Source organism: Entelurus aequoreus, linkage group LG22 (assembly GCF_033978785.1).
Source record: "Entelurus aequoreus isolate RoL-2023_Sb linkage group LG22, RoL_Eaeq_v1.1, whole genome shotgun sequence".
NCBI classification, from domain to species: domain Eukaryota; kingdom Metazoa; phylum Chordata; class Actinopteri; order Syngnathiformes; family Syngnathidae; genus Entelurus; species Entelurus aequoreus.
Window position 1 is genome coordinate 40,595,307 of NC_084752.1, and position 23,122 is coordinate 40,618,428.

The 23,122-nt window shown below is 36.3% G+C and overlaps 2 protein-coding genes across 3 annotated transcripts in view; one reads left to right on the forward strand and one right to left on the reverse strand.

Annotated features, from left to right (window-relative positions):
• Positions 1 to 4,890, reverse strand: part of brat1 (BRCA1-associated ATM activator 1) — a 56,414-nt gene extending 51,524 nt beyond the window's left edge. Inside the window, exons 1-3 of one of the 2 annotated variants that reach the window (XM_062033240.1) lie at positions 4,496 to 4,890; positions 522 to 670; positions 308 to 455 (exon numbers count right to left, since the gene is read on the reverse strand). In XM_062033240.1, coding sequence (XP_061889224.1) covers positions 308 to 455; positions 522 to 670; positions 4,496 to 4,628 — 430 coding nt within the window. In that variant the 5' untranslated portion in view covers positions 4,629 to 4,890. The remainder of the gene's footprint in view (positions 1 to 307; positions 456 to 521; positions 671 to 4,495) is intronic. The other variant, XM_062033239.1, reaches the window with a different exon arrangement.
• An 80-nt stretch (positions 4,891 to 4,970) lies between these two features.
• eif3ba (eukaryotic translation initiation factor 3, subunit Ba) overlaps positions 4,971 to 23,122 on the forward strand; it is a 35,263-nt gene continuing 17,111 nt past the window's right edge. Inside the window, exons 1-9 of the mRNA XM_062033255.1 lie at positions 4,971 to 5,187; positions 11,045 to 11,237; positions 14,593 to 14,712; positions 16,902 to 16,959; positions 17,318 to 17,446; positions 17,525 to 17,682; positions 22,663 to 22,794; positions 22,861 to 22,927; positions 23,008 to 23,054. Of these exons, the coding sequence (XP_061889239.1) occupies positions 5,106 to 5,187; positions 11,045 to 11,237; positions 14,593 to 14,712; positions 16,902 to 16,959; positions 17,318 to 17,446; positions 17,525 to 17,682; positions 22,663 to 22,794; positions 22,861 to 22,927; positions 23,008 to 23,054 (986 nt within the window). The 5' untranslated portion in view covers positions 4,971 to 5,105. The remainder of the gene's footprint in view (positions 5,188 to 11,044; positions 11,238 to 14,592; positions 14,713 to 16,901; positions 16,960 to 17,317; positions 17,447 to 17,524; positions 17,683 to 22,662; positions 22,795 to 22,860; positions 22,928 to 23,007; positions 23,055 to 23,122) is intronic.

The following is a 23,122-nucleotide window of genomic DNA, read 5'->3' on the forward strand; positions in this document are numbered from 1 at the left end:
ATCATAGTTAATCATGATTTTAAATTTGATTGATTGATCACAGGTTGTTAAATCGCTTCGATAATTTAAATTAACTCAAAAATATTTGTAGTTTATTGTTAGAATGTCATACAGTATTTTTAAAAGTGTTTTACTTGACGGCACGTCATTTATTTGCTCAAAACTTGGTAACAGTTATCATCTTTGCACTGATGTATGCATTGACCCAATCATACACCGTATAACGATCCGCTCCACCTTTTTAGGTAACCATCCGTGCTTAAGGTGAAGCAGAACATACGGTCAGAATAAACTGATAAAGGAGTACCTGACAGCACAAAGAAAAAAAGCGCCTTCGGGTGCAGCAGCATCCTTCTAAAACCGTGAATCCATCCAATGCGAACACATGGATCCTCCCACAGCCCAGCATCCTGCCAGTGCTGAACCTTAAAGGACAAGTCCAGCGTCGAGCGCGCCTGCAAGGAAAAAGGACGCCGCTGCTTATAGTCAGCAAGTCAAAATCCCGTCAACTGAAAAGCTACCTGCACGGCTGTGAAGCCGTCTTCCGTGGCCGCCATCAGGCCGCCGAGCTTGAGAGCGAAGGAGAGGATGCTGGGGTCACATGTGGTGTTGTGGGTCACAGTGGAGAGGAAGTCAAGCAGACATGGACAGCTCTCCGGAAGAGACACGCCTTCAATTGTCAAATTAAATACAGATGTTGTAAAGGGCAACAAAAAAAAAAAGGTCAAACTCTAGTGTAGCTTTGCTCTTGTTCATATGTTGTGACCTATGTTTGTATACAGTAGGAGTGCCTCCATATTGTCAACGTGGTGGGGGCGTGGCTATGGGTGTGGTCGATATGATGCCATCATATAATTTGCATAATCTGCAATGGCGCATACAATACAGGCCAAAGGTTTGGACACACCTTCTCCTCATTTAATCTTTATTGTCATGACTATTTACATTGTAGATTGTCACATCAAAACTATGAATGAACACATGTGGAGTTATGCACTTAACAAAAAAAGGTGAAATAACTGGAAACATGTTTTATATTCTAGTTTCTTCAAAATAGCCACCCTTTGCTCTGGTTACTGCTTTGCACACTCTTGGCATTCTCTCCATGAGCTTCAAGAGGTACCGTGTTTTTCGGAGTATAAGTCGCTCCGATGTATAAGTCGCACCGGCCGAAAATGCATAATAAAGAAGGGAAAAAATATATAAGTCGCATTTTTGGAGAAAATGTATTTGATAAAAGCCAACAGCAAGAATAGACATTTGAAAGGCAATTTAAAATGTCTAAAGAATAGTGAACAACAGGCTGAATAAGTGTACGTTATATGAGGCATAAATAACCAACTGGTATGTTAACGTAACATATTATGGTAAGAGTCATTCAAATAACTATAACATATAGAACATGCTATACGTTCACCAAACAATCTGCCACTCCTAATCGCTAAATCCCATGAAATCTTATACGTCTAGTCTCTTACGTGAATGACATCAATAATATTATTTGATATTTTACGGAAATGTGTTAATCATTTCACACATAAGTCGCTCCTGAGTATAAGTCGCACCCCCGGCCAAACTATGAAAAAAAACTGCGACTTATAGTCCGAAAAATACGGTAGTCACCGGAAATGGTTTTCACTCGAAGCTCGTTCAGAGAATACCAAGAGTGTGCAAAGCAGTAATCAGAACAAAGAGTGGCTATTTTGAAGAAACTAGAATATAAAACATGTTTTCGCTTTTTTTGTTAAGTACATAATTCCACATTAGGGATGTCCGATAATATCGGCAGGCCGATATTATCGGCCGATAAATGCGTTAAAATGTAATATCGGAAATTATCGGTATCGTTTTTTTTATTATCTGTATCGGGTTTTTATTTTTTTAAATTTTTTTTATTAAATCAACATAAACACAAGATACACTTACAATTAGTGCACCAACCCAAAAAACCTCCCTCCCCCCATTTCTTTCTGTTATCAATAATCTGGTTCCTACATTATATATCAATATATATCAATAGGGATACAGTCTGTAAGCACACATGATTGTGCGTGCTGCTGGTCCACTAATAATACTAACCTTTAACAGTTCATTTTACTCATTTTCATTAATTACTAGTTTCTATGTAACTATTTTTATATTGTTTTATAATTTATTTTTTATTCAAGAAAATGTTTTTAATTTAGTTATCTTATTTTATTATTTTTTTTAAAAAGGACCTTATCTTCACCATACATGGTTGTCCAAATTAGGCATAATAATGTGTTAATTCCACGACTGCATATATCGGTTGATATCGGTATCGGTTGATATCGGTAATTAAAGAGTTGGACAATATCGGAATATCGGATATCGGCAAAAAGCCATTATCGGACATCCCTACTCCACATGTGTTCATTCATAGCTTTGATGTGACAATCTACAATGTAAATAGTCATGAAAATAAAGGAGGAGAAGGTGCGTCCAAACTTTTGGCCTGTACTGTATATTTTCTTTAACAAGGCTAAAAAAAATGTCACATACATTTAAAAGCATATCTTTGTTATTAATAATTAGTACTAACATATTTTTCTTATATCATTTGGCTCTATTATGCAATTGTTGCTGCTTCTTGTACAATGTACTACACATTTTGTCATGTTTCTAGACCAGGGGTCACCAACGCGGTGTCCGCGGGCACCAGGTAGCCCGTAAGGACCAGATGAGTAGCCCGCTGACCTGTTCTAAAAATAGCTCAAATAGCAGCACTTACCAGTGAGATGCCTCTGTTTTTTAAATTGTATTTATTTACTAGCAAGCTGGGCTCGCTTTGCCCGACATTTTTAATTCTAAGAGAGACAAAACTCAAATAGAATTTGAAAATCCAAGAAAATATTTTAAAGACTTGGTCTTCGCTTGTTTAAATAAATTCATTAATTGTTTTACTTTGCTTCTTATAACTTTCAGAAAGACAATTTTAGAAAAAAAATACAACCTTAAAAATGATTTTAGGATTTTCAAACACATATACCTTTTTACCTTTTAAATTCCTTCCTCTTCTTTCCTGACAATTTAAATCAATGTTCAAGTAATTTTTTTATTTTTTTTATTGTAAAGAATAATAAATACATTTTAATTTAATTCTTCATTTTAGCTTCTGTTTTTTCGACGAAGAATATTTGTGAAATATTTCTTCAAACTTATTATGATTAAAACTCAAAAAAATTATTCTGGCAAATCTAGAAAATCTGTAGAATCAACTTTAAATCTTATTTCAAAGTCTTTTGAATTTCTTTTAAAATGTTTGTTCTGGAAAATCTAGAAGAAATAATGATTTGTCTTTGTTAGAAATATAGCTTGGTCCAATTTGTAATATATTCTAAAAAAATTGTAGATTGGATTTTAACCTATTTAAAACATGTCATCAAAATTCTAAAATGAATCTTAATCAGGAAAATTACTAATGATGTTCCATAAATTATTTTTTAAATGTTTCCAAAAAGATTCAAATTAGCTAGTTTTTCTCTTCTTTTTTTCGGTTGAATTTTGAATTTTAAAGAGTCGAAATTGAAGATAAACTATGTTTCAAAATTTAATTGTCATTTTTTTCGTGCTTTCTCCTCTTTTAAACCGTTCAATTAAGTGTAAATATCATTAATTATTAATAATAACATAGAGTTAAAGGTAAATTGAGCAAATTGGCTATTTCTTGCAATTTATTTAAGTGTGTATCAAACTGGTAGCCCTTCGCATTAATCACTACCCAAGAAGTAGCTCTTGCTTTCAAAAAGGTTGGTGACCCCTGTTCTAGACACTTCTCAAAACCTTTTAGTGACTTTTTCTTGGTTAAAAACAACTAGCCACAAATCTAGCATCTTCTTCTGGTGCACAGTGGTTGAAAAACACTGATCCACAAAATAATCATCAGGGTCTCTAATGAATGAAACGCATTGGCATTAACATTACATTTTGGAATGGAGACCCCCATTACAACATTTTTCAAACTTTTTTGATTTACTTTTTTTTTTAAATCAAATTTGAATTTGATTTGAATGCATGTTTTGTACTAAAACAAATTCATGTGAAATAGGAAGTTACATTAATACATTTATAAGTGCAAAAAAAACAATTGTATCATCATTAAAGCATACATTTAAAAACATTACTACCTCAGCTCCAAATCCTTGACAAAGTAAAAAATAAAAAAAATGTTTTTGTTGTTTTATAAGTTTAGTAAGTGCCTCCCTCCAGTGGTTGATAAACACTGCCCTAGTGTCCAAATAACTCTAAACTAAGTCTGTGTTACTTACAATATGTTCCCCATACTAAAGTGTTACCCCAAATTTAAAAGCCAGTATTTCAATTACAGCCACTGACGTGATGTGGTGCCATTACCCGACTAATCGTTAAGATAGTCGGTGACTAGTCGACTATCAAAATAGTCGTTACATGGCGTTCTAGTATCTTACACAATTTCAAAAATATCCCACATTAAAGTAACACAAGTCACGCTAACCAGCCTCGGAGAGTTCAGTTAGACGGTCCAGAAGTTTCTCCAGGCTGGTGTCATCCGGCAAAGGCTTGTCGGAGTCCGCCAGTAGTGCACACACGCTGGGCAGCAGCAACATACACTCTTTATCCATAGCCATGTGTGACTTGTCGAATTAATATCAGGCAGATATGCTATGACACTACAGAATACATAACAACGTATGTAGTAGTCAAATATAAACGGTGATTCAAGTTAATAAACGTTGTCCTGTCTTCTTCTCGCGGGAAATCTAGTTTATGTACCGGCGAATGGCTTCCTTTTCCTTCCGTTGGCGAGCGTTGCTATATCCGGCGTTATTTCACTAACTTATATCTATAAGGATAACAACTACAACGTGAACGCCGCGTATGTTGCCCATCCACATGCTGTACAACTTTGTTACATTTCCTCTTTACTTCCGGTTTTTTTGAATCACTTCCGGTGCCACGTCCCTCCCGCCCCCACGTCGTCCATTTTCACGCAACCCGCACATGGTGCCGCACCGGTCGAGGGCCGTCAGTCTCCCGAGTTTTTCTTAACTTCAATTCCGCGGTCACAAGGGACGCCGTCGGAGCCTCCTGTTTAGGTGCAAGACATGGTGGACGACCCCGAGTATGAGGAAGAGGAGCCCTCCTTCAGCGACCCGGAGGACTTCGAGGATGACGTCGAAGATGAGGGTGAGTGCGGGCAGGAAACTCCCCGGCTTTATGGCCTGCTGCTAGCTGGCCTAGCTGCACTGTAAGGTGTGGGGACATGCCGATAGTGTTCTGAATATAAAATAATCAAAAATGACCCAATTGGTGCAGTTAACTGCCACAGTTTATATTAGAACGAACATATTTCATTAATACTGCTGCGTAAAACTGTAATACGCGTGTATCTTCGCCTCACCCACCGTCTTCCCTCTCATTTTCGCCTCGCTAAATGGCTAATAGCCCTCTGTACGTTATAAATTGATCATAGTACCACAATAAGCGATACAATGCCGCTAATTCTGTAGGTATGTGGGCAAAGTAAATGACTTTTCCAAATGGGGTCCCATGAAGTCATAAAAATGGGGTCCCACAGTACATTTTTGGGGTCCCACTTTTTTGTAAGCGTTTTTTTCATGTCTATATATATATATATATATATATATATATATATATATATATATATATATACAATTCATTTATTTATTTTTTCAGGCAATGACATAAATAAGTACAAATTGACAACACATAATCATATACATTTATATAGTGCATGATTGTCCAGTTTTGCCTGAAAGGGAGTGGGAAGAAGATAATTTATTTAATCCCACCCCTAGTTCTCCATTCAGCAAATATACACATGAGTTTCACTCTTACTTTGTTCAAGGATTATAATACAGATGTTGTGTCAAAGTGGCATTACCACAGGTAACAGTAATTATTACACTGTAACAATAATTTGTATCAACAATGTAGGAATAATGAATATACCAACAATGGTAATAGACAACATAGCAATAATGGTAATAGACAACATAGCAATAATGGTAAAGAAACTGTTTTGAAAACAAATGACACATGTGCGCATTATCCTGTTATATCTCACATTGTATATTGTGTTTTGGAAAAAGGTTGTCACAAACGTTGCTTAATTCATAAAAAAAAATAATTCAAAAGAAAACAATTTTTTATGTGAATGTATTCAGTTATAAACATTCATTCACTTTCTTCTTTCCTTCATGGATCTAAACTGTACCGCTGCCAGTAGTTATATCTACATTTGTATTTAATAAGTTGGAGGTGTATTTGTTTCAGTATAAAAGTGTAAAAAGTTTTTTGCTTTGGTCATGAAATGATGATAATGGTGTGCCAGGGCATACATAATTTATTTAACACTTAAATCTCTAGAGTCTACATCAACTTCAGATCTATCCGTCAATTCAAAGTTGTTGTTTTTTGTAATGTTGTTTTTTTGTTTGTTTGTATTCTGTCCTTTTTGTCAAAGAAAGCTATGCTTTTTTATGGCAAACACACAAAATTTGCAAAATCTTCTACAAGAAATATTTTTCAAAGAGGAATATTTGATGTGAAGTAATCGGAGCCCTGGATAGGTCAATAATTCATAAAAACATTGATTTTGATTCAATATTATGTTTTGAGTAATGACAGTTTTAAAGAAAAAAAAACAGCTTTGTTTTATTAGTCAACATTGCAACTTTTTCTAAATTACATTTCATCTGTAAGCTTTTTTGATTCCACTTTTGTTATATGTTTTTGTTTATTTTTTATAGTATTTTTAGAATGTGTTGTGGGCCTTTAAAACATTAGCTGCGGGCCACAAATGGCCTCCGGGCCACACTTTTGACACTCCAGGTATAGATGATGAAAAATTCTATGGATAAAAAGCAGAGCGTTTATCATAACGCACAGTCAGCATCTCTGCTTCAGTAAACAATGACGGTGATGATGTCAGCGATGCGAGTCTGGTCGGGTGCTGGTTAGCTTGAACAGCTAGCCTGTCTCCATCCTCGAACGATGTCGATCCAGAGAGAGATAAAAGTGAAGTTTCCATGGACTCACAAAGACTAAAACAAGTCATTTACTGGAGACATGGCCCCGGATGAAGTTAAAAAAAGGTTGACTTTACACTCACTTAAGTGTTTACCACAAAGTCTTTCTTTTGACAGCCCCTCGTGGTAAAGTTGTGCGAGTGCAAACAGAGGCGGTATTTGTCATTGATAAAACTTTCGGTGAATCAAAATTTACGGGCAATAAATTGGGACGGAAATTTGAGCCGGCAAATATCAACAAAACAAAACACAGGCGGAAAGCGATAATCGATAAAATAAAAAAACAAGCCAACCGGGCGGTGTAAAAGAAAATTTAATCTGTGTGCAGGGGAGGCGCGGGCTTCCGGAAATGCGCGTCCTTTCTGATTTCAATGCGTAAAAAGACACAAAAAGTGCGTTGGCGCCAACACTGCACTATCATCAGTCAGGTCTTGCAAAGGCGTTTCCAGTAAGTATAATTTTCCTCTGATAAATATTGATAAAGTTATAATACAAAGTCAATGAACGGGGCTCAAGATTTTAGGTGTGACTTTTTCTTAAAAATGTCACAACTTTGTTAATATTAACCCCGTTTTAACACTTGAGTCTTCTTAGTTTGGGACTACGTTAAGCCTCCTAAGCACCGAAATAAGGACACACTCAAAAAAATAGTTATAAGTAAGTCATATGTTTAATTTTTTTTTAAACTTCTTAAGCTTTAAATTCTTTTAATAGCTTCAGACCTATCCATCTATATAACGTTTCTATGTAATTGTTGTTTTATGTTTATGCATGTTTGTAAAGTGATTGTATTATGTGTAAACACACAATATGCATCATTTCTATAAACAATTTGCAAAGAGTATTACAAGGGATAAGTAATTACAGCCTATGATAGGTAAATATTTCATGACGACACTGTTTTCGTGCCTTATTATTTTTGGAACAATAACCATTTTTTCCTAAAACTCCCACTATCTGCCGGACGTGCTTAAAATAATGTTATAAGTAAGTCATTTTTAAAAAAAAAATAAATAAATAAACTTTCAATGCTTTACATTTTCAATCTTTCAATCATCTTATGTCAGCTTTTCAGTATAGTGAAAAGTCCGAGTTACAATGGGAGTCAATGACAACCAAAATGGGCAAAGGTCTCCTATGTGAGATAACTTTGGAAAAAGTGCCATGATGTCATTTTAAAGAAAAAAAAATTCTAAATTATATGGCCAAATTTCAGCCCTCTAACCTGTAAATTTAACTGATTTGTAAAGAGTTTTCACAGTATTTATAATCGGTTAAATTCACAAAATTAGCATTGGAAGTGATGGGAAATTTGAGTGAACATGGCTTCTCGGAGTCGACTTGAGTCACGTCACAACTAGGGCTGCAACTAACGACTATGCGATGACTAACTTAACGATTAGTCCACTGGTCGGATTATAAAGCATAGACATATTCAATGGCTCTGATTTAGCTATTAACTTTGAAACTCAGCTTGAGATACTGTTAGGCATGTGCTTACTGCTTACTAACAACTAATATGAATTATTAATTAATATTTATTTGTACTGCAACTATGCTGCTCATTAGGCTGTTACAAACATTTTTAAATAACTATTAAACTTTTGTCCATTTAAAAGTAAGGATAGCAAAAGTGCAAAATAAGGTATGTTTTTATTGAGGAAAAAAGGACAGTTAAAATAGTAATAACCAAACGATAAAACATCAAAACTAACTTGCTCAAAAAGAAACAAGCATTTTGTGTTGATGTGTTTGAAAAACTGCACACTAAATTGCTTAACTCCAGGCATTTTAGCAGTCTAATGTTTGGCACATTGATGCCTAATGTTTAGAGTGCATGTACTTGTGGGATTGACCTTTAATATTGGATGTATGTATTTATATATTATGCCTTTTTTCATTGCATTGCAAATAGACGCCGTTTTAAAAGGTACTTGAATTGATTTAGACACAATTTAGCTGGTGGACTTTGGCAAAAATGATAGTTAAATCAATTTTTCACACAACTTCGTCTCACACTTGTTAGCTAGCTGGCAAGGTACAGGTTAATAATCTTGCCGAGTTGAGACCGCATCCTCCAGATGTCCGACATTCCTCCACTAAATGCTCCTGTATCAAAGATATGCTGTCATAAAAACAAAATCTGCTTTGCAAAATGAGCAAGGTATTCATATTTTGAACAAGAATAGGTGTAAACATTCCCACACTTTACATGTTTCCCACGCGATGTTGACAAGTGGCAGTACTGACTCGCGTCTTTTCGGGAAAACACGAGCGATGACGTCACAACTATGCCGACAGATTTTTTTTTGTCGACAATTTTCAAATACCAGGCACTCGGCGGGTCCAAAAAATCAGTGTGCAAATTGATCAATATAGAATATTTTTGGCATACTCGCAGATGAACTAAAACCTGACATTATTGTAGGGACTCCGATAAACATTTTACTCACCGTAAATGTTTTGCAGGGGAATTTTGCAGAGTGTAAACCTGCCAAATTGTGTCTAAACTTTGTGACATGGGTCTAAGGCTGAAACGACGCCTCGACGTAGTCGACGTCATCAGTTACGTAAATAAGTCGACACCGTTTTTGTGCGTCGACGCGTCGCATATTTACGTCACACTACCGTCATGGCGAAGCGCAAAACAGACGATCAAAGCAGACGATGCGAGCGGTGCGAGCGAGGGGGAAAAAGCACGCCAAAAGTCCTGGCTTGAGGTGAAGGCTAATTACCTCTCAGTTCCAGCCACATCGACCCCTTCTGAGCGCCTATTTTCAGCTGCTGGGAATATTGTAAACATGAAAAGAACCAGAGCATGTAGACATGCTAACCTTTCTTCATTACAACTGTTAGTCACTCACTGGAATGAGTAGAATTGGTTATTGTGTACTGTGTTGGACTGGATGTTTATTTTGCACATTTTAAAAGCAATACTTAATGTTTACAGTGCTCCAGAATATTTAGATTGGCACTTTTTTGTATTGGATGTTTATCTTTATTTTTGCACATTTTAGCAAATAAGCAATACATTCACTTTTGTTGAAATGTTTACACTGTTGTTACAGAATATTTCGTTTTGCACTTTTTTGTATTGGATGTTTATCTTTATTTTTGCACTTTTTAAAGCAAAATAAGCAATACTTTTACTTTTGAAATGCTTATACTATTGCAGAATATTAAGATTTGCACTGGATGTTGACTTTTATATTTGCACATTAAAAAGCAAATAAGCTACTTTTAATTTTGTTAAATGTTAAAAGTTTTAAATGTTTACATTGTTACAGAATATTTAGTCATGTTGTTGTCAATGTTGACTGAGTGGCCATTCTTCTTTTTTTTTGTAAATAAAAGCCATGCCTTTTGAAAAAACTGGCCTACATTTATTTTTTCATCTTCATTTTGAATAAAAAAATAATCGGTAAAAGGAAAAATAATCTATAGATTAATCGAAAAAAAAATCTATAGATTAACCGATTAATCGAAAAAATAATAATCTATAGATTAATCGATAGAAAAATAATCGTTAGCTGCAGCCTTACATGGGTCTGTGTTCAATCCGAAAATTCCGATATTCTGGATGAGCTACGATATGTTTTCTACGTCATCAGTATTGGCGTTTAGTGGTGATTAAAACAAGGCGAACACAGTTGATTGTGCGATCAAGCCTGACTACTGCAGAAATCCAGCCAGCGGCGAATGCACATATACACATTCCATGTTGTATGTGTTGTGGTAAGATGTTACTCCAAGGTAAAACAACATTTTGGTAATTTTCTATGGCAAATGTAAGCAATCTGGTGATCCTCAGATATCATTTATTCATCTATACACAAATCATGGTGCATAACATGCTTTTGTGCTCTTACTTTGAGTACGACTCTGCTATAGATACTCTTGATGAACGTACATGGACTCCAAGGATTCCAAAACTGCTAATAATAATTTTAGAGGCGTGAACATGTTTCTTTCTTGTCTCCTTTCACCCACAGAGCTCCTGGATGACATCCTGAGGGAAAAACCCCAGGCGGCTGACGGTATCGACTCAGTGGTGGTGGTGGACAATGTCCCCCAGGTCGGCCCTGAACGTTTGGAAAAGCTCAAGAACGTCATCTGCAAGATTTTCTCCAAGTTTGGCGAGATCAACACTGAGTTTTACCCGACGACCGAAGGCACAACTAAAGGGTATGATGGTCTCTTGTAGCTTAAAGCTGAGTTTTTCAACCACTGTGCCGCGGCACACCGGTGTGCCATGAGATACAGTCTGGTGTGCCGTGGGAGATTATCTAATTTCACCTATTTGGGTTAAAAATATATTTTGCAAACCAGTAATTATAGTCTGCAAATGATGTGTTGTTGTTGAGTGTCTGTACGGTCTAGAGCTCGGCAGAGTAACCGTGTAATACTCTTCCATATCAGTAGGTGGCAGCAGGTAGCTTTGTGGATGTCGGAAAGAGCGGGAGGCAGCGTACATGTAAAAAGGTGTTTAATGTTTAAACCAAAAATAAACAAAAGGTGAGTGCCCCTAATAAAAGGCATTGAAGCTTAGGGAAGGCTATGCAGAACGAAACTAAAACTGAACTGGCTACAAAGTAAACAAAAACAGAATGCTGGACGACAGCAAAGACTTACTGTGGAGCGACAAAGTACATTCAAATGTGACATGACAATCAACAATGTCAACACAAAGAAGGATAAAAACAACTTAAATAGTCTTGTTTGCTAAAACAAAGCAAAGGAAGACATGAAACTGCTACAAGAAAATACAAAAAAAAAGAAAAAGCCACCAAAATAGGAGCGCATGACAAGAAGTAAAAAACTACACACAGGAAAACAGCAAAAAAGTCCAAATAAGTTAGGGTGGGATGTGACGGGTGGTGACAGTACACCTACTTTGAGACAAGAGCTATAGTGATGCATGATTGGTTATGCTTTAAAGTCATATCCAACAATTGCGACAACGACTTTTTACTGTCAACTGAGTTTAGTTTTTTTTAAATGATTTCTGTTGGTGGTGTGCCCCCGCTTTTTTTCAACGCAAAAAATGTGCCTTGGCTCAAAAAGGTTGAAAAACACTGGCTTAAAGTACCAGTAGAATGCAAATAAATAAAGGTTGTGTAAGGTCGCATGATCCGTGACGTAGAGGTAGGAACCACAGACCCCTTCCCCATCAACAACAACGCTAATCAAGCAGACTTTGTGAAAGCCAACTATTAATTTGGGGAAAATGATAATCCACAACCTTATATTTTTGAGCCAAATATAAGGAAGATGAGCTTCAAGTTTTAGAAGCTGTGTGCTAAACAGATGCAGCTTTAGTGAAACACTGAGCATTAAGTAGCAGTATTACTTAGTGCTAAACAAGAAATACAAACATAATAAAACAATCGTTTACTGTACAATCTCTGCTCCGACTGCGATGATAGGATGTTTCTATCTTCCCGTTTAGATGAAAAATTAATCATGATGCACACGCAAGGTAGAAAAAAGTGGTTGCCTGCAGACACTTGTCTTTTGTTGTAGTGTGTTTGTTTCCATCTCCGGGTACAAATTGAATGTCACAGATGAGAGACATGATTTATAATTTAGAATAACTTTGACAAGATGCGATGCTCAATGCTGCCGTGCAGCATAAGCTTCTTCTTCGTTACAGTTTACATCCATATATGTTGTATTACTGCCATCTTCAGTTTAATTTTTGAATTATATTACAGTCTTTGAGTCCAGTGCAGCATAAACTGTAGTTACCGTATTTTTCGGACTATAAGTCACACCGGCCGAAAATGCATAATAAAGAAGGAAAAAAACATATATAAGTCGCATTTTTGGGGGAATTTTATTTGATAAAAGCCAACACCAAGAATAGACATTTGAAAGGCAATTTAAAATAAATAAAGAATAGTGAACAACAGGCTGAATAAGTGTACGTTATATGAGGCATAAATAACCAACTGGTATGTTAACGTAACATATTATGGTAAGAGTCATTCAAATAACTATAACATATAGAACATGCTATACGTTTACCAAACAATCTGTCACTCCTAATTGCTAAATCCCATGAAATCTTATACGTCTAGTCTCTTACGCGAATGAGCTAAATAATATTATTTGATATTTTACGCTAATGTGTTAATAATTTCACACATAAGTCGCTCCTGAGTATAAGTCGCACCCCCGGCCAAACGATGAAAAAAACTGCGACTTATAGTCCGAAAAATACGGTACTTTGCAGATTGTAAGTACAATTGGATATGGTTTAATGCAGGGGTCACCAACGCGGTGCCCGCGGGCACCAGGTAGCCCGTAAGGACCAGATGAGTAGCCCGCTGGCCTGTTCTAAAAATAGCTCAAATAGCAGCACTTAAAGAGCTGCCTCTATTTTTTAAATTTTATTTATTTACTAGCATGCTGGTCTCGCTTTGCCCGACATTTTTAATTCTAAGAGAGACAAAACTCAAATAGAATTTGAAAATCCAAGAAAATATTTTAAAGACTTGGTCTTCACTTGTTTAAATAAATTCATTAATTTTTTTACTTTGCTTCCTATAACTTTCAGAAAGACAATTTTAGAGATAAAATACAACATTCAAAATGATTTTAGGATTTTTAAACACATATACCTTTTTACCTTTTAAATTCCTTCCTCTTCTTTCCTGACAATTTAAATCAATGTTCAAGTAAATTTATTTTTTTTATTGTAAAGAATAATAAATACCTTTTAATTTAATTCTTCATTTTAGCTTCTGTTTTTTCAACGAAGAATATTTGTGAAATATTTCTTCAAACTTATTATGATTAAAATTAAAAAAAAATATTCTGGCAAATCTAGAAAATCTGTAGAATCAAATTTAAATCTTATTTCAAAGTCTTTTGAATTTCTTTTAAAATTTTTGTTCTGGAAAATCTAGAAGAAATAATGATTTGTCTTTGTTAGAAATATAGCTTGGTCCAATTTGTTATATATTCTAACAAAGTGCAGATTGGATTTTAACCTATTTAAAACATGTCATCAAAATTCTAAAATTAATCTTAATCAGGAAAAATTACTAATGATGTTCCATGAATTCTTTTTTTAATTTTTTCAAAAAGATTCGAATTAGCTAGTTTTTCTCTTCTTTTTTTCGGTTGAATTTTGAATTTTAAAGAGTCGAAATTGAAGATAAACTATGTTTCAAAATCTAATTGTCATTTTTTTCGTGTTTTCTCCTCTTTTAAACCGTTTAATTAAGTGTAAATATCATTAATTATTAATTATAACATAGACTTAAAGGTAAATTGAGCAAATTGGCTATTTATGGCAATTTATTAAAGTGTGTATCAAACTGGTAGCCCTTCGCATTAATCAGTACCCAAGAAGTAGCTCTTGGTTTCAAAAAGGTTGGTGACCCCTGGTTTAATGTATACCATAAAACACAATTAAGTATATAAAGTCAACTTGTTTTTCCACTCTACTAATACTTTATTAGTAGGGGGAATCGGGCTGGATTCAAATGGCCGAGTGTGAGTAAGCTCCATAACATATTCATTTTCTGTGCAGGTACATCTTCCTGGAGTATGCCTCGCCCACCCAGGCTGTTGAGGCAGTGAAAAACGCAGATGGATACAAACTGGACAAGCAACATACGTTTCGGGTCAACCTTTTCACCGACTTTGACAAGTAAGTTAAGTTTTGCACAAAAAAGAGCATGTGATTCATAGGAATATGACAATTTGACGATGGATATTTTTACATCGTTTTGATAGCCGCACAAAAAACAGGAATCGGATTATAAAGAGTTACATCTGATATAAGAACTACCGTATTTTCCGGACTCTATAGCGCACCGGGATATCAGCCACACCCACAAAATTTCAGGGGAAAAAAGCATTTATTTATACTACAAGCCACAGAGTGGTGAAATTAGTTATACACAGAAACATTTTGTAAATGTTTCTTAACATATCTTAATTATTTCCACACTGCGCCTCTAACACGGCAGTAAAGCAGATTAACAAACAAAACAGAAGTCATCGTCATGAACCCAAAGGAAGACAGATTTCCAATCAGCGAAACAGACTCAATAACTCCTCTTTGACGTTTTGGTGAATTTACAAAACTGAAACAATAGGTTGGTTGCAATCACGTGACTTAGAGGCACATACAGGTTTTAGGCGATGGTCTAAGCCTCATTAGGCTACTGTTTATGTACCTGAATCAGTGCAGATTTTGGCTTATTTTGAAAGGTTTAGAGGCAAATATAAACGCGATCATGAAAAAAATGGGATGGGGTGGATTTTTACACTCTTAAGAAAAATATTTTTAAAAGATTTGAACCATTTATCATCACTTAGAGTTTACTGCTACCTCACCTCACCTGACGTTTAGGGTATTTAGAGAAGAAAAGGTTGGAGGCACATCATGTCTTTACATCTGAGGGGTCCACAAATTAAGTATTAATCAGTGAAAGACAAAGTTGGACTATTTATTTTTAATTAGCTCTTTGTCTTTTGCCCCTTTTATTTTATAACTGATTATTTTTTAAATTTCGTTTTTGAAATTAAATCCCTGTTCACATATTGTATGTCACATAAGATAGTAAATAATCATGATTAATAATTGTGATTTCAATAATGATAAAAAATAATTGTGATTATTGTTTTCACCATAATAGTGCAGTCCTACTAGCCTGACAGTTTGACACATTCAACTTCATGGCAAAGGCTACTTTCTGACTTGGACAGACTGAAATGAATGCATACATGCTGTTGCTGATGAGACTCAGAAATATAAGAAAACAAGATGATAATATCCAGTCCAGACCCTGCTTCAGCACTTCTGTCCAGCGTGCAGAACCAACATGATCGCAACACGTCAAGCTTTTTTTCCACATTCCGCCCTACATAATAAGTAAATAATATGTGTGGTTTGTGCAAATATTGAATCTATATCGGCCGATAGCCAAGGCTGCAATATCAGTATTGTATCGTTAGGGATGCAACGATATAAAAATTCTTATCACGGTTACTGTGACCAAAGTTGTCATGGTTATCATTATTATCATGGTATTGTTGAATGTTGTCAAAAAGTATTTATACACACACTGAAATATTTTATTAATAGACAATGTAATGGTAATGGATTTTATATTTTTACTTGTATTTATGTTAACATTCAAGCTGGCTTGCAAGCTAACGCTAGTCGATCCATAATTTTATAAAAGCGCAGGTATCAATCAATTTTTTTCAATAATTTAAATTTAATTCGATAATACTAACCGTCTGGAGTTTTATCGCGATTATCATTATTACGTTTATCCTTACATGCATATGTATTGCAATGAAAAAAAATTGTACTGGGACACCTCTAGTGATCCATTTGAGAAAAGTTTTGTTGTGCGACCAATCTTCTCAGGGAATAAAACAGACTGGTCAATCCCAAATTCTTTTGGATGACATATATGTTGAGTAAAAAGGACCCCAGAGACAGAATGGTACAATACCATGTTTTACTGAAACTTCAGGAGACCAGCCCTTACAATGAAACCATAGCATCAGCAAGCGAGGTCTAAATCCAAACAAAAAGAGTCAGTTTATGTAAAGGGAAAACAGCCCCTATCGCCCAGAAAGGAGCGCAGCTGCTTCTTCAAAACAGATAAGGAACTGGCCAAAACTGCTCTGTGAGCCGACAAACAGGAGCCCTAAGACAAAACAAAGAGTTTACTAGCGGACATATGATAAAAGAAAAGAGATCACAAGAAGACACACTACATGGGAAAATACTAGCGGATTTAAACATGACTATGGATTGAAAAAGAACACTTAAAAATATCTCATTCTCACAGTTTCTACTATCTTTTCATTTTGCAGGTACATGAACATCAGTGATGAGTGGGAAACTCCGGAGAAGCAGCCTTTTAAAGATGTTGTAAGTGTACATTGTGATCTCTCTTTGATCTGATATATGTGATCACTGCTCCTGCTGGTTATTGATAATAACCACCACTTTACACAATAGACATAAGCATCACCAAAAATGATTCCCGGGCGCGGCCATCGCTGCTGCCCACTGCTCCCCTCACCTCCCAGGGGGTGCACAAGGGGATGGGTCAAATGCAGAAGACAAATTTCACCACACCTAGTGCGCGTGTGACAATCATTGGTACTTTAACTTTAACTCAACTTTAATCCTACTATAACTCAAATCCACAAAGGTGAGAAAATTTTAGCATGCATGCTCCATCTAACCAGAGCTAATTGCAAATCTGTTTATTCTGTGTGTCCAGGGCAACATGCGCCACTGGATTGAGGACGCAGACTGTCGGGACCAGTACAGTGTGATCTACGAAGCTGGCGAAAGGACCGCCATATTCGCCAACGATGTCAAGGAGCCAGTTGTCGTCGAAGAGAGAGCAGTACGTGATCAGGCATTCATATCATCCTGAAGAAACACAACTGTTTGGCTTAAAGGAATTATTTGTGATTGATCACAGCGCTGGACTGAGATCTACGTCCGGTGGTCTCCCAAAGGCACCTACCTGGCTACGTTCCACCAACGGGGCATCGCATTGTGGGGCGGCGAGAAGTTCAAGCAGATCCAAAGGTTCAGCCATCAAGGGGTGTCGCTCATCGACTTCTCACCCTGTGAGAGGTAATCAAAGTTCAATTTCACAGTACTAACGTCTATTTTTGGGCGAATGTTGTTTATTGTTTATTGAATGGATCCCCATTAGCTGACGCCAAGGCGACTGCTAGCCTTCCTGGGGTCCATATAGGACAGGGGTCGGCAACCCAAAATGTTGAAAGAGCCATATTGGACCAAAAAAAACAAAAACAAATCTGTCTGGAGCCGCAAAAAATTAAAAGCCATATTACATGTGTCATGAGATATAAATTTAATTAAGAGGACTTAAAGGAAACTAAATTAGCTCAAATATAGCTACAAATTAGGCATAATGATGCAATATGTACATATAGCTAGCCTAAATAGCATGTTAGCATCGATTAGCTTGCAGTCATGCAGTGACCAAATATGTCTGATTAGCACTTCACACAAGTCAATAACATCAACAAAACTCACCTTTGTGCACTCATGCACAACGTTAAAAGTGTGGTGGACAAAATGAGACAGAAAAAGAAGTGGCATAAAACACGTCCTAGAAAGTCGGAGAAAGTTATGCATGTAAACAGACTATACGGTGAGTTCAAGGACCGCCAAAATAAGTAGGACAAAACGGCGCTCGCCAAATACTTGAATCAGTGAAGCATATTTAATATAAACAGTGTGATTTATAACAATTACGGAGGTTTGTGTCATGTTTGTCCTCCTACAGAAACCATACTAAAACAAAAATTTTTATTTTTTTTCCCCCTCATCTTTTTCCATTCTTCATACATTTTTGAAAAATCTCCAGAGAGCCACTAGGGCGGCGCTAAAGAGCCGCATGCGGCTCTAGAGCCGCGGGTTGCCGACCCCTGATATAGGAGCATACAAAATTAAAATACAAAGAATACATGCATTACCAGACATTATACAATGGAAAAATACAACATAAGATACAAAGCTAGTTAAAACCAGTATTAAAAATTCACGTCATGTGGGCAGCTGCAATAGGTGTATCTTCAAAGCTGTCTTGAAGGACAATTTACTTTGTGAGAGATTAATGTGAGATGGCAACCCATTCCAGAATGATGTACATCTATACATGACTGTATGTTTGAGGAGATTGGTCCTAGGAGCAGGAAGTGCCAAATAGCCATTACTGGCATTCCTAGTGTCATGAATATGTGTGTTAGTTGATTTTAAAAACTGTTTGTAAAAGTACTCTGTTGTGATCTGAGAAAACATGCAAGTCTACGCCACTGTAAACTACAACCACAATGATAAACATACACAGTAGCCACATTACCAAAGAGTGGCCTGAACTCAAATAAATACCATGCTGCAATAATTGCTCGGTCTTTAAACACCTATGTTTTTTCAAGACCCATACGGGATATAAGTCTTCAAAGAGGCTGGTAACTGATATTTAGAACCCATATTCATTAGCAGTAAGAGTTACATAAGCATTTGTTTAATGTCAGTAAATGGCTGGACAAGGCTCTAAGATATTTTTTTAGGAAACGTCAGACCAGTAGCGACCTAATTGCGGCGCTAATGTTTTGTAAGAAGAGAAAGGCACTCGTGGCCGCATGAGAGCCGCAGTGAATGCAACTGAGAAGAACTCTCAAGAACTCCAAAAAATGCCCTGTCCGATATTAAAACATTTTGGGAGAATCATTGACAACTTTTTGTTGTGGAATGTTTTTTGTTTTTTTTAAAGGGTTCCAGCAAAAAGAGACCCTTTCTCATGCAGAACAAACGGTTTGGTGCTTTAGTAGCAGTTATTATGATCTACTTTAGTAATTCTTTATTTTTTAAATACTGTCACATATGTGTATATATTGTATCTGCTGATATAGTTGTATTGTAGTTAAGCCATATACAATATACGTCAAAATGCCAAATATCGGTGCCGAAAAAACAGTGAATATACTGTACATGTAATAAGTCTAAAATGCTTTTAAGTGGGTAAAGACCTCTTCAATAAATGTCTAATAAACACCTCGCCTTATATTAAGGTTGTAAATCTTTTTGTGATGGATGAATCGATCCGCATTTAGATACATGGGTTACGATAAGATTCAAAAACTATATATTTAGATTCAAAAACAGAATGATTCGATAAGATTTGATGTAGTGCATGAAAGAGTCAATAAGATTTGATACGGTGTATGAACGATTCGATTCTATGGTTAACATTTGTTGATAGACACATTCTTTTTTGTGCCACAAAAGCATTCTTTCCTGTGCATACGCTCCTCCTCCTGTTAGAAGGGAAATAATGAGGACCTTGGCATCAAGCGCTCTGACAATGCTACGTTGTTGAGCATGAACTGATGAAAACTACTCGGATAAGAGGCCGAACATCTTCTACAACAAAATGAACCGTTGACTGATCAGTTGAATGCCCCGAGAATAACAATTACCTGATGAATGAGATAGTCTATAGTATCTTTTTAATTTGTAAATGCAATATATATATCCCCCAAAATGCTGTAAGGCAAATATCAAGTAAAAAGAATGTCCAACTATATTTATTTTTAGACATGAACCAAAAAAACACTTGCTGAATTTAAATATTTTTGTTTGATGTGATAATATAAAAGATATCAAATAAAATTAACTAAAAAAGAAAGTGGTTAGAGGGAGTGTATGATTGTCATTAACAAATTTGGAGGTGTTGAAATTGCCATGTTAAATCGCTAATGCTAATCAGTAGCAGGTCAATAAAGCCAATGTGTATCTGAACATAAAGCTAGCACATTTTTGGGAAAAGTAAGAATCTTACTGAATTTACTTTCGGAGTGCTTTTTGAGTCAAATTCTTTGTTGGCATTAAAAATTGTTAGTTTGGCTGAGTCTGCTCTCATTACGGCAAATGAGTGTGACATCTCGCGCAACCCATGTACCGAAACATGGCACTGTTTGATTTTACATGAATCGGTTGCCAGTAGGACCAGTGGAATTTGGTTGGTGCCAAAAAAAAGTACCGGATTTGGTACCCATCCCTAATTTGTATACATTTAATTCACAGCTGATTCTTATCAATTGAGGTGGCTGCTATTGGCACAGACAAATTGCTCCCTTGTCAAACAGGATAGCCGGTCGCATCCGTTTATCTTTCATAACCCTGCCTCTTATATGATGCAATCGGCAGTTGAGTACCGGTAAATAAATGGGCCGGACACCTTTTGAGGAAATACCCTACAGCAGTGGTTCTCAAACTTTTTTGACCAAGTAACAAATCAGAAAACACTTGGCTCTCCAAGTACCACCATGATGACCAACACTAATACGGCCCATTAAGCTTTTCAATCAATGCCAAATAATTATTTCAGATCTTTAAGCTGGAATCTGTAGCTGCCTTTATAATGTGCAGTGATGTTTTTAAATTACCGGAAGTCTTGAACTATACAAAATATTTCAATGGTTGCAATCTGCGCTTTTGCATGATATACTAGTTACTATGGTAATCGAATTAGTTACTATGGTAATCTAAGTCACAGCAGCTCAGACAAGGCACCAAGCAGTGTGGGTGGGTGTTTCCAGAGCGGCCAGCCTGAGATGCGGGTGTCAGGGACACACGTGAAAGGAGATTTTTACTACAAAGTTCTAAAGCTTAGTGATATATCAGATTGTAGGTTGTTTTTTTTTTACCCTTCGCATTCATAATTCGCTGTTTGTTGCTTTTTTTTTGCATTTCACTTGATTGTAAAATATGTCGATCGAGAGGGGGTGTGACATTCATATGTTGTCAATATTCAGTGTTTTATCATTCATAGTTAATATTGTAAATCCCACATTCTTTATTTTCATGTACATTCTGCGTGTCTCATTCAGTAAAAAAAATTAAAGTTCCGTTCTGTTTTTTAAGGCGGTCTGTCATAACATACCTTATTGCAGTGCTTCTCAAATATTTTCCGTTATGCCCCCCCTTATGAAGAATGATGATTATAAATAGTATAATTTTTTTATAAAACTGTTATAACTATACCTGTAGATTCCTATTGAAGCCTTTAGCTTGACGCTCCTCTACTTTCTCCTGCTCCGCTTGCTGCGGCGACAACAAACAAATGGCCAGACGCTCCTCTTCGTTTTGTATCGTTTACTATTGTCACTTAATTATTCAAAAACGTAACACAATAACGATGTGGGAACAAATGAATGGCAAAATAAACAGAGTTTGTTACAGCAAGAAAAAGTTAGAAAAAGTAAGAGTGAGGTCAAAAAACTGTGTGGCTCAATTCCCCGGCACCTGACTGTCATTACCCATAATGCACTGTGTCCAAAAAAACCAACCTACCACACAGATCCTTCTGCCATTTATGCAATTTAAACAGTTACATCATCAAATTATTTAGACAAATGTAATAATTATTCTAAGCATGCAAATCAAGTAAATAGTCCCATTTTGGCTGAATAAACATTAAGCACCTTCCATAAAATATGTATATTAACTCAAACAGCATTTAGGCTCCTACATTACCTCTGCATAACATTGTAAGCTTATTAACATTAAAGGAAACAAAACACCGGTTTTTTCCTCATCTCCCACCGTGGTTACAGTGAAGCCAAGTGCTACATTGGCTTCATCATATTCTGGTACGGCAAAAAAAAACATGTACCCAGAGGTTCCACCGTTTGAGAAGGACTGCCTTATTGTGAGGTTTTGTATTAGTGTTCCTAAAAATAGATATACCGGCCCCCAGACACATTTTTTCTCTAAAATTGGCCCCCCGAGTCAAAATAATTGCCCAGGCCTGCACTAGATGGAGCCCTCAGACCACAAGTGGTACACTTACCACAGATTGAGAATCACTGCCCTACAGTGTTGTTGAAGGCTCAGTAGTATTCTGTTTATTAGGACACTTTGTGTTGATACAGCGCTTGTGTTGTATGAGTGTGTCTCTTCAATGTTGAATTCAAGTCGTAGAAATGTCTCATCCATAAATGGTGCTGTCTTTAGGGTAATAAGCACAGCCATTTTCTTTGAATTGTTCTGACTTGTTGTGGTGCTGTCATCGTTCAGGTATGTCGTGACCTTCAGCCAACTGATGGACACCAAAGAAGACCCACAAGCCATCATCATCTGGGACATTCTTACCGGACAGAAGAAGAGAGGTTTCCACTGCGAGAGCGCCGCACAGTGGCCCATATTCAAGTTAGCGCTCTACCATATTTACTGACATGTTCTCCAGGAGAGTTTATAAGTGTTGTTTCCTTTCAGGTGGAGCCATGATGGAAAGTTTTTTGCCCGGATGCAGCCAGACACATTGAGCATCTATGAGACTCCTGTAAGAAAACAACAAAGGACATTTTTCTCCATATAAATCATGAATAAGTGACATTCAAACTATCGTTGTGTTGCTTTCAGTCTATGGGCCTACTCAACAAAAAGAGTCTTAAGATCAGCGGAATTAAGTAAGGGTCATTAATGTTTTTATTGAGCTCCAGTATTTATGGATTTTGACATTTATGTTTGCGTCCAC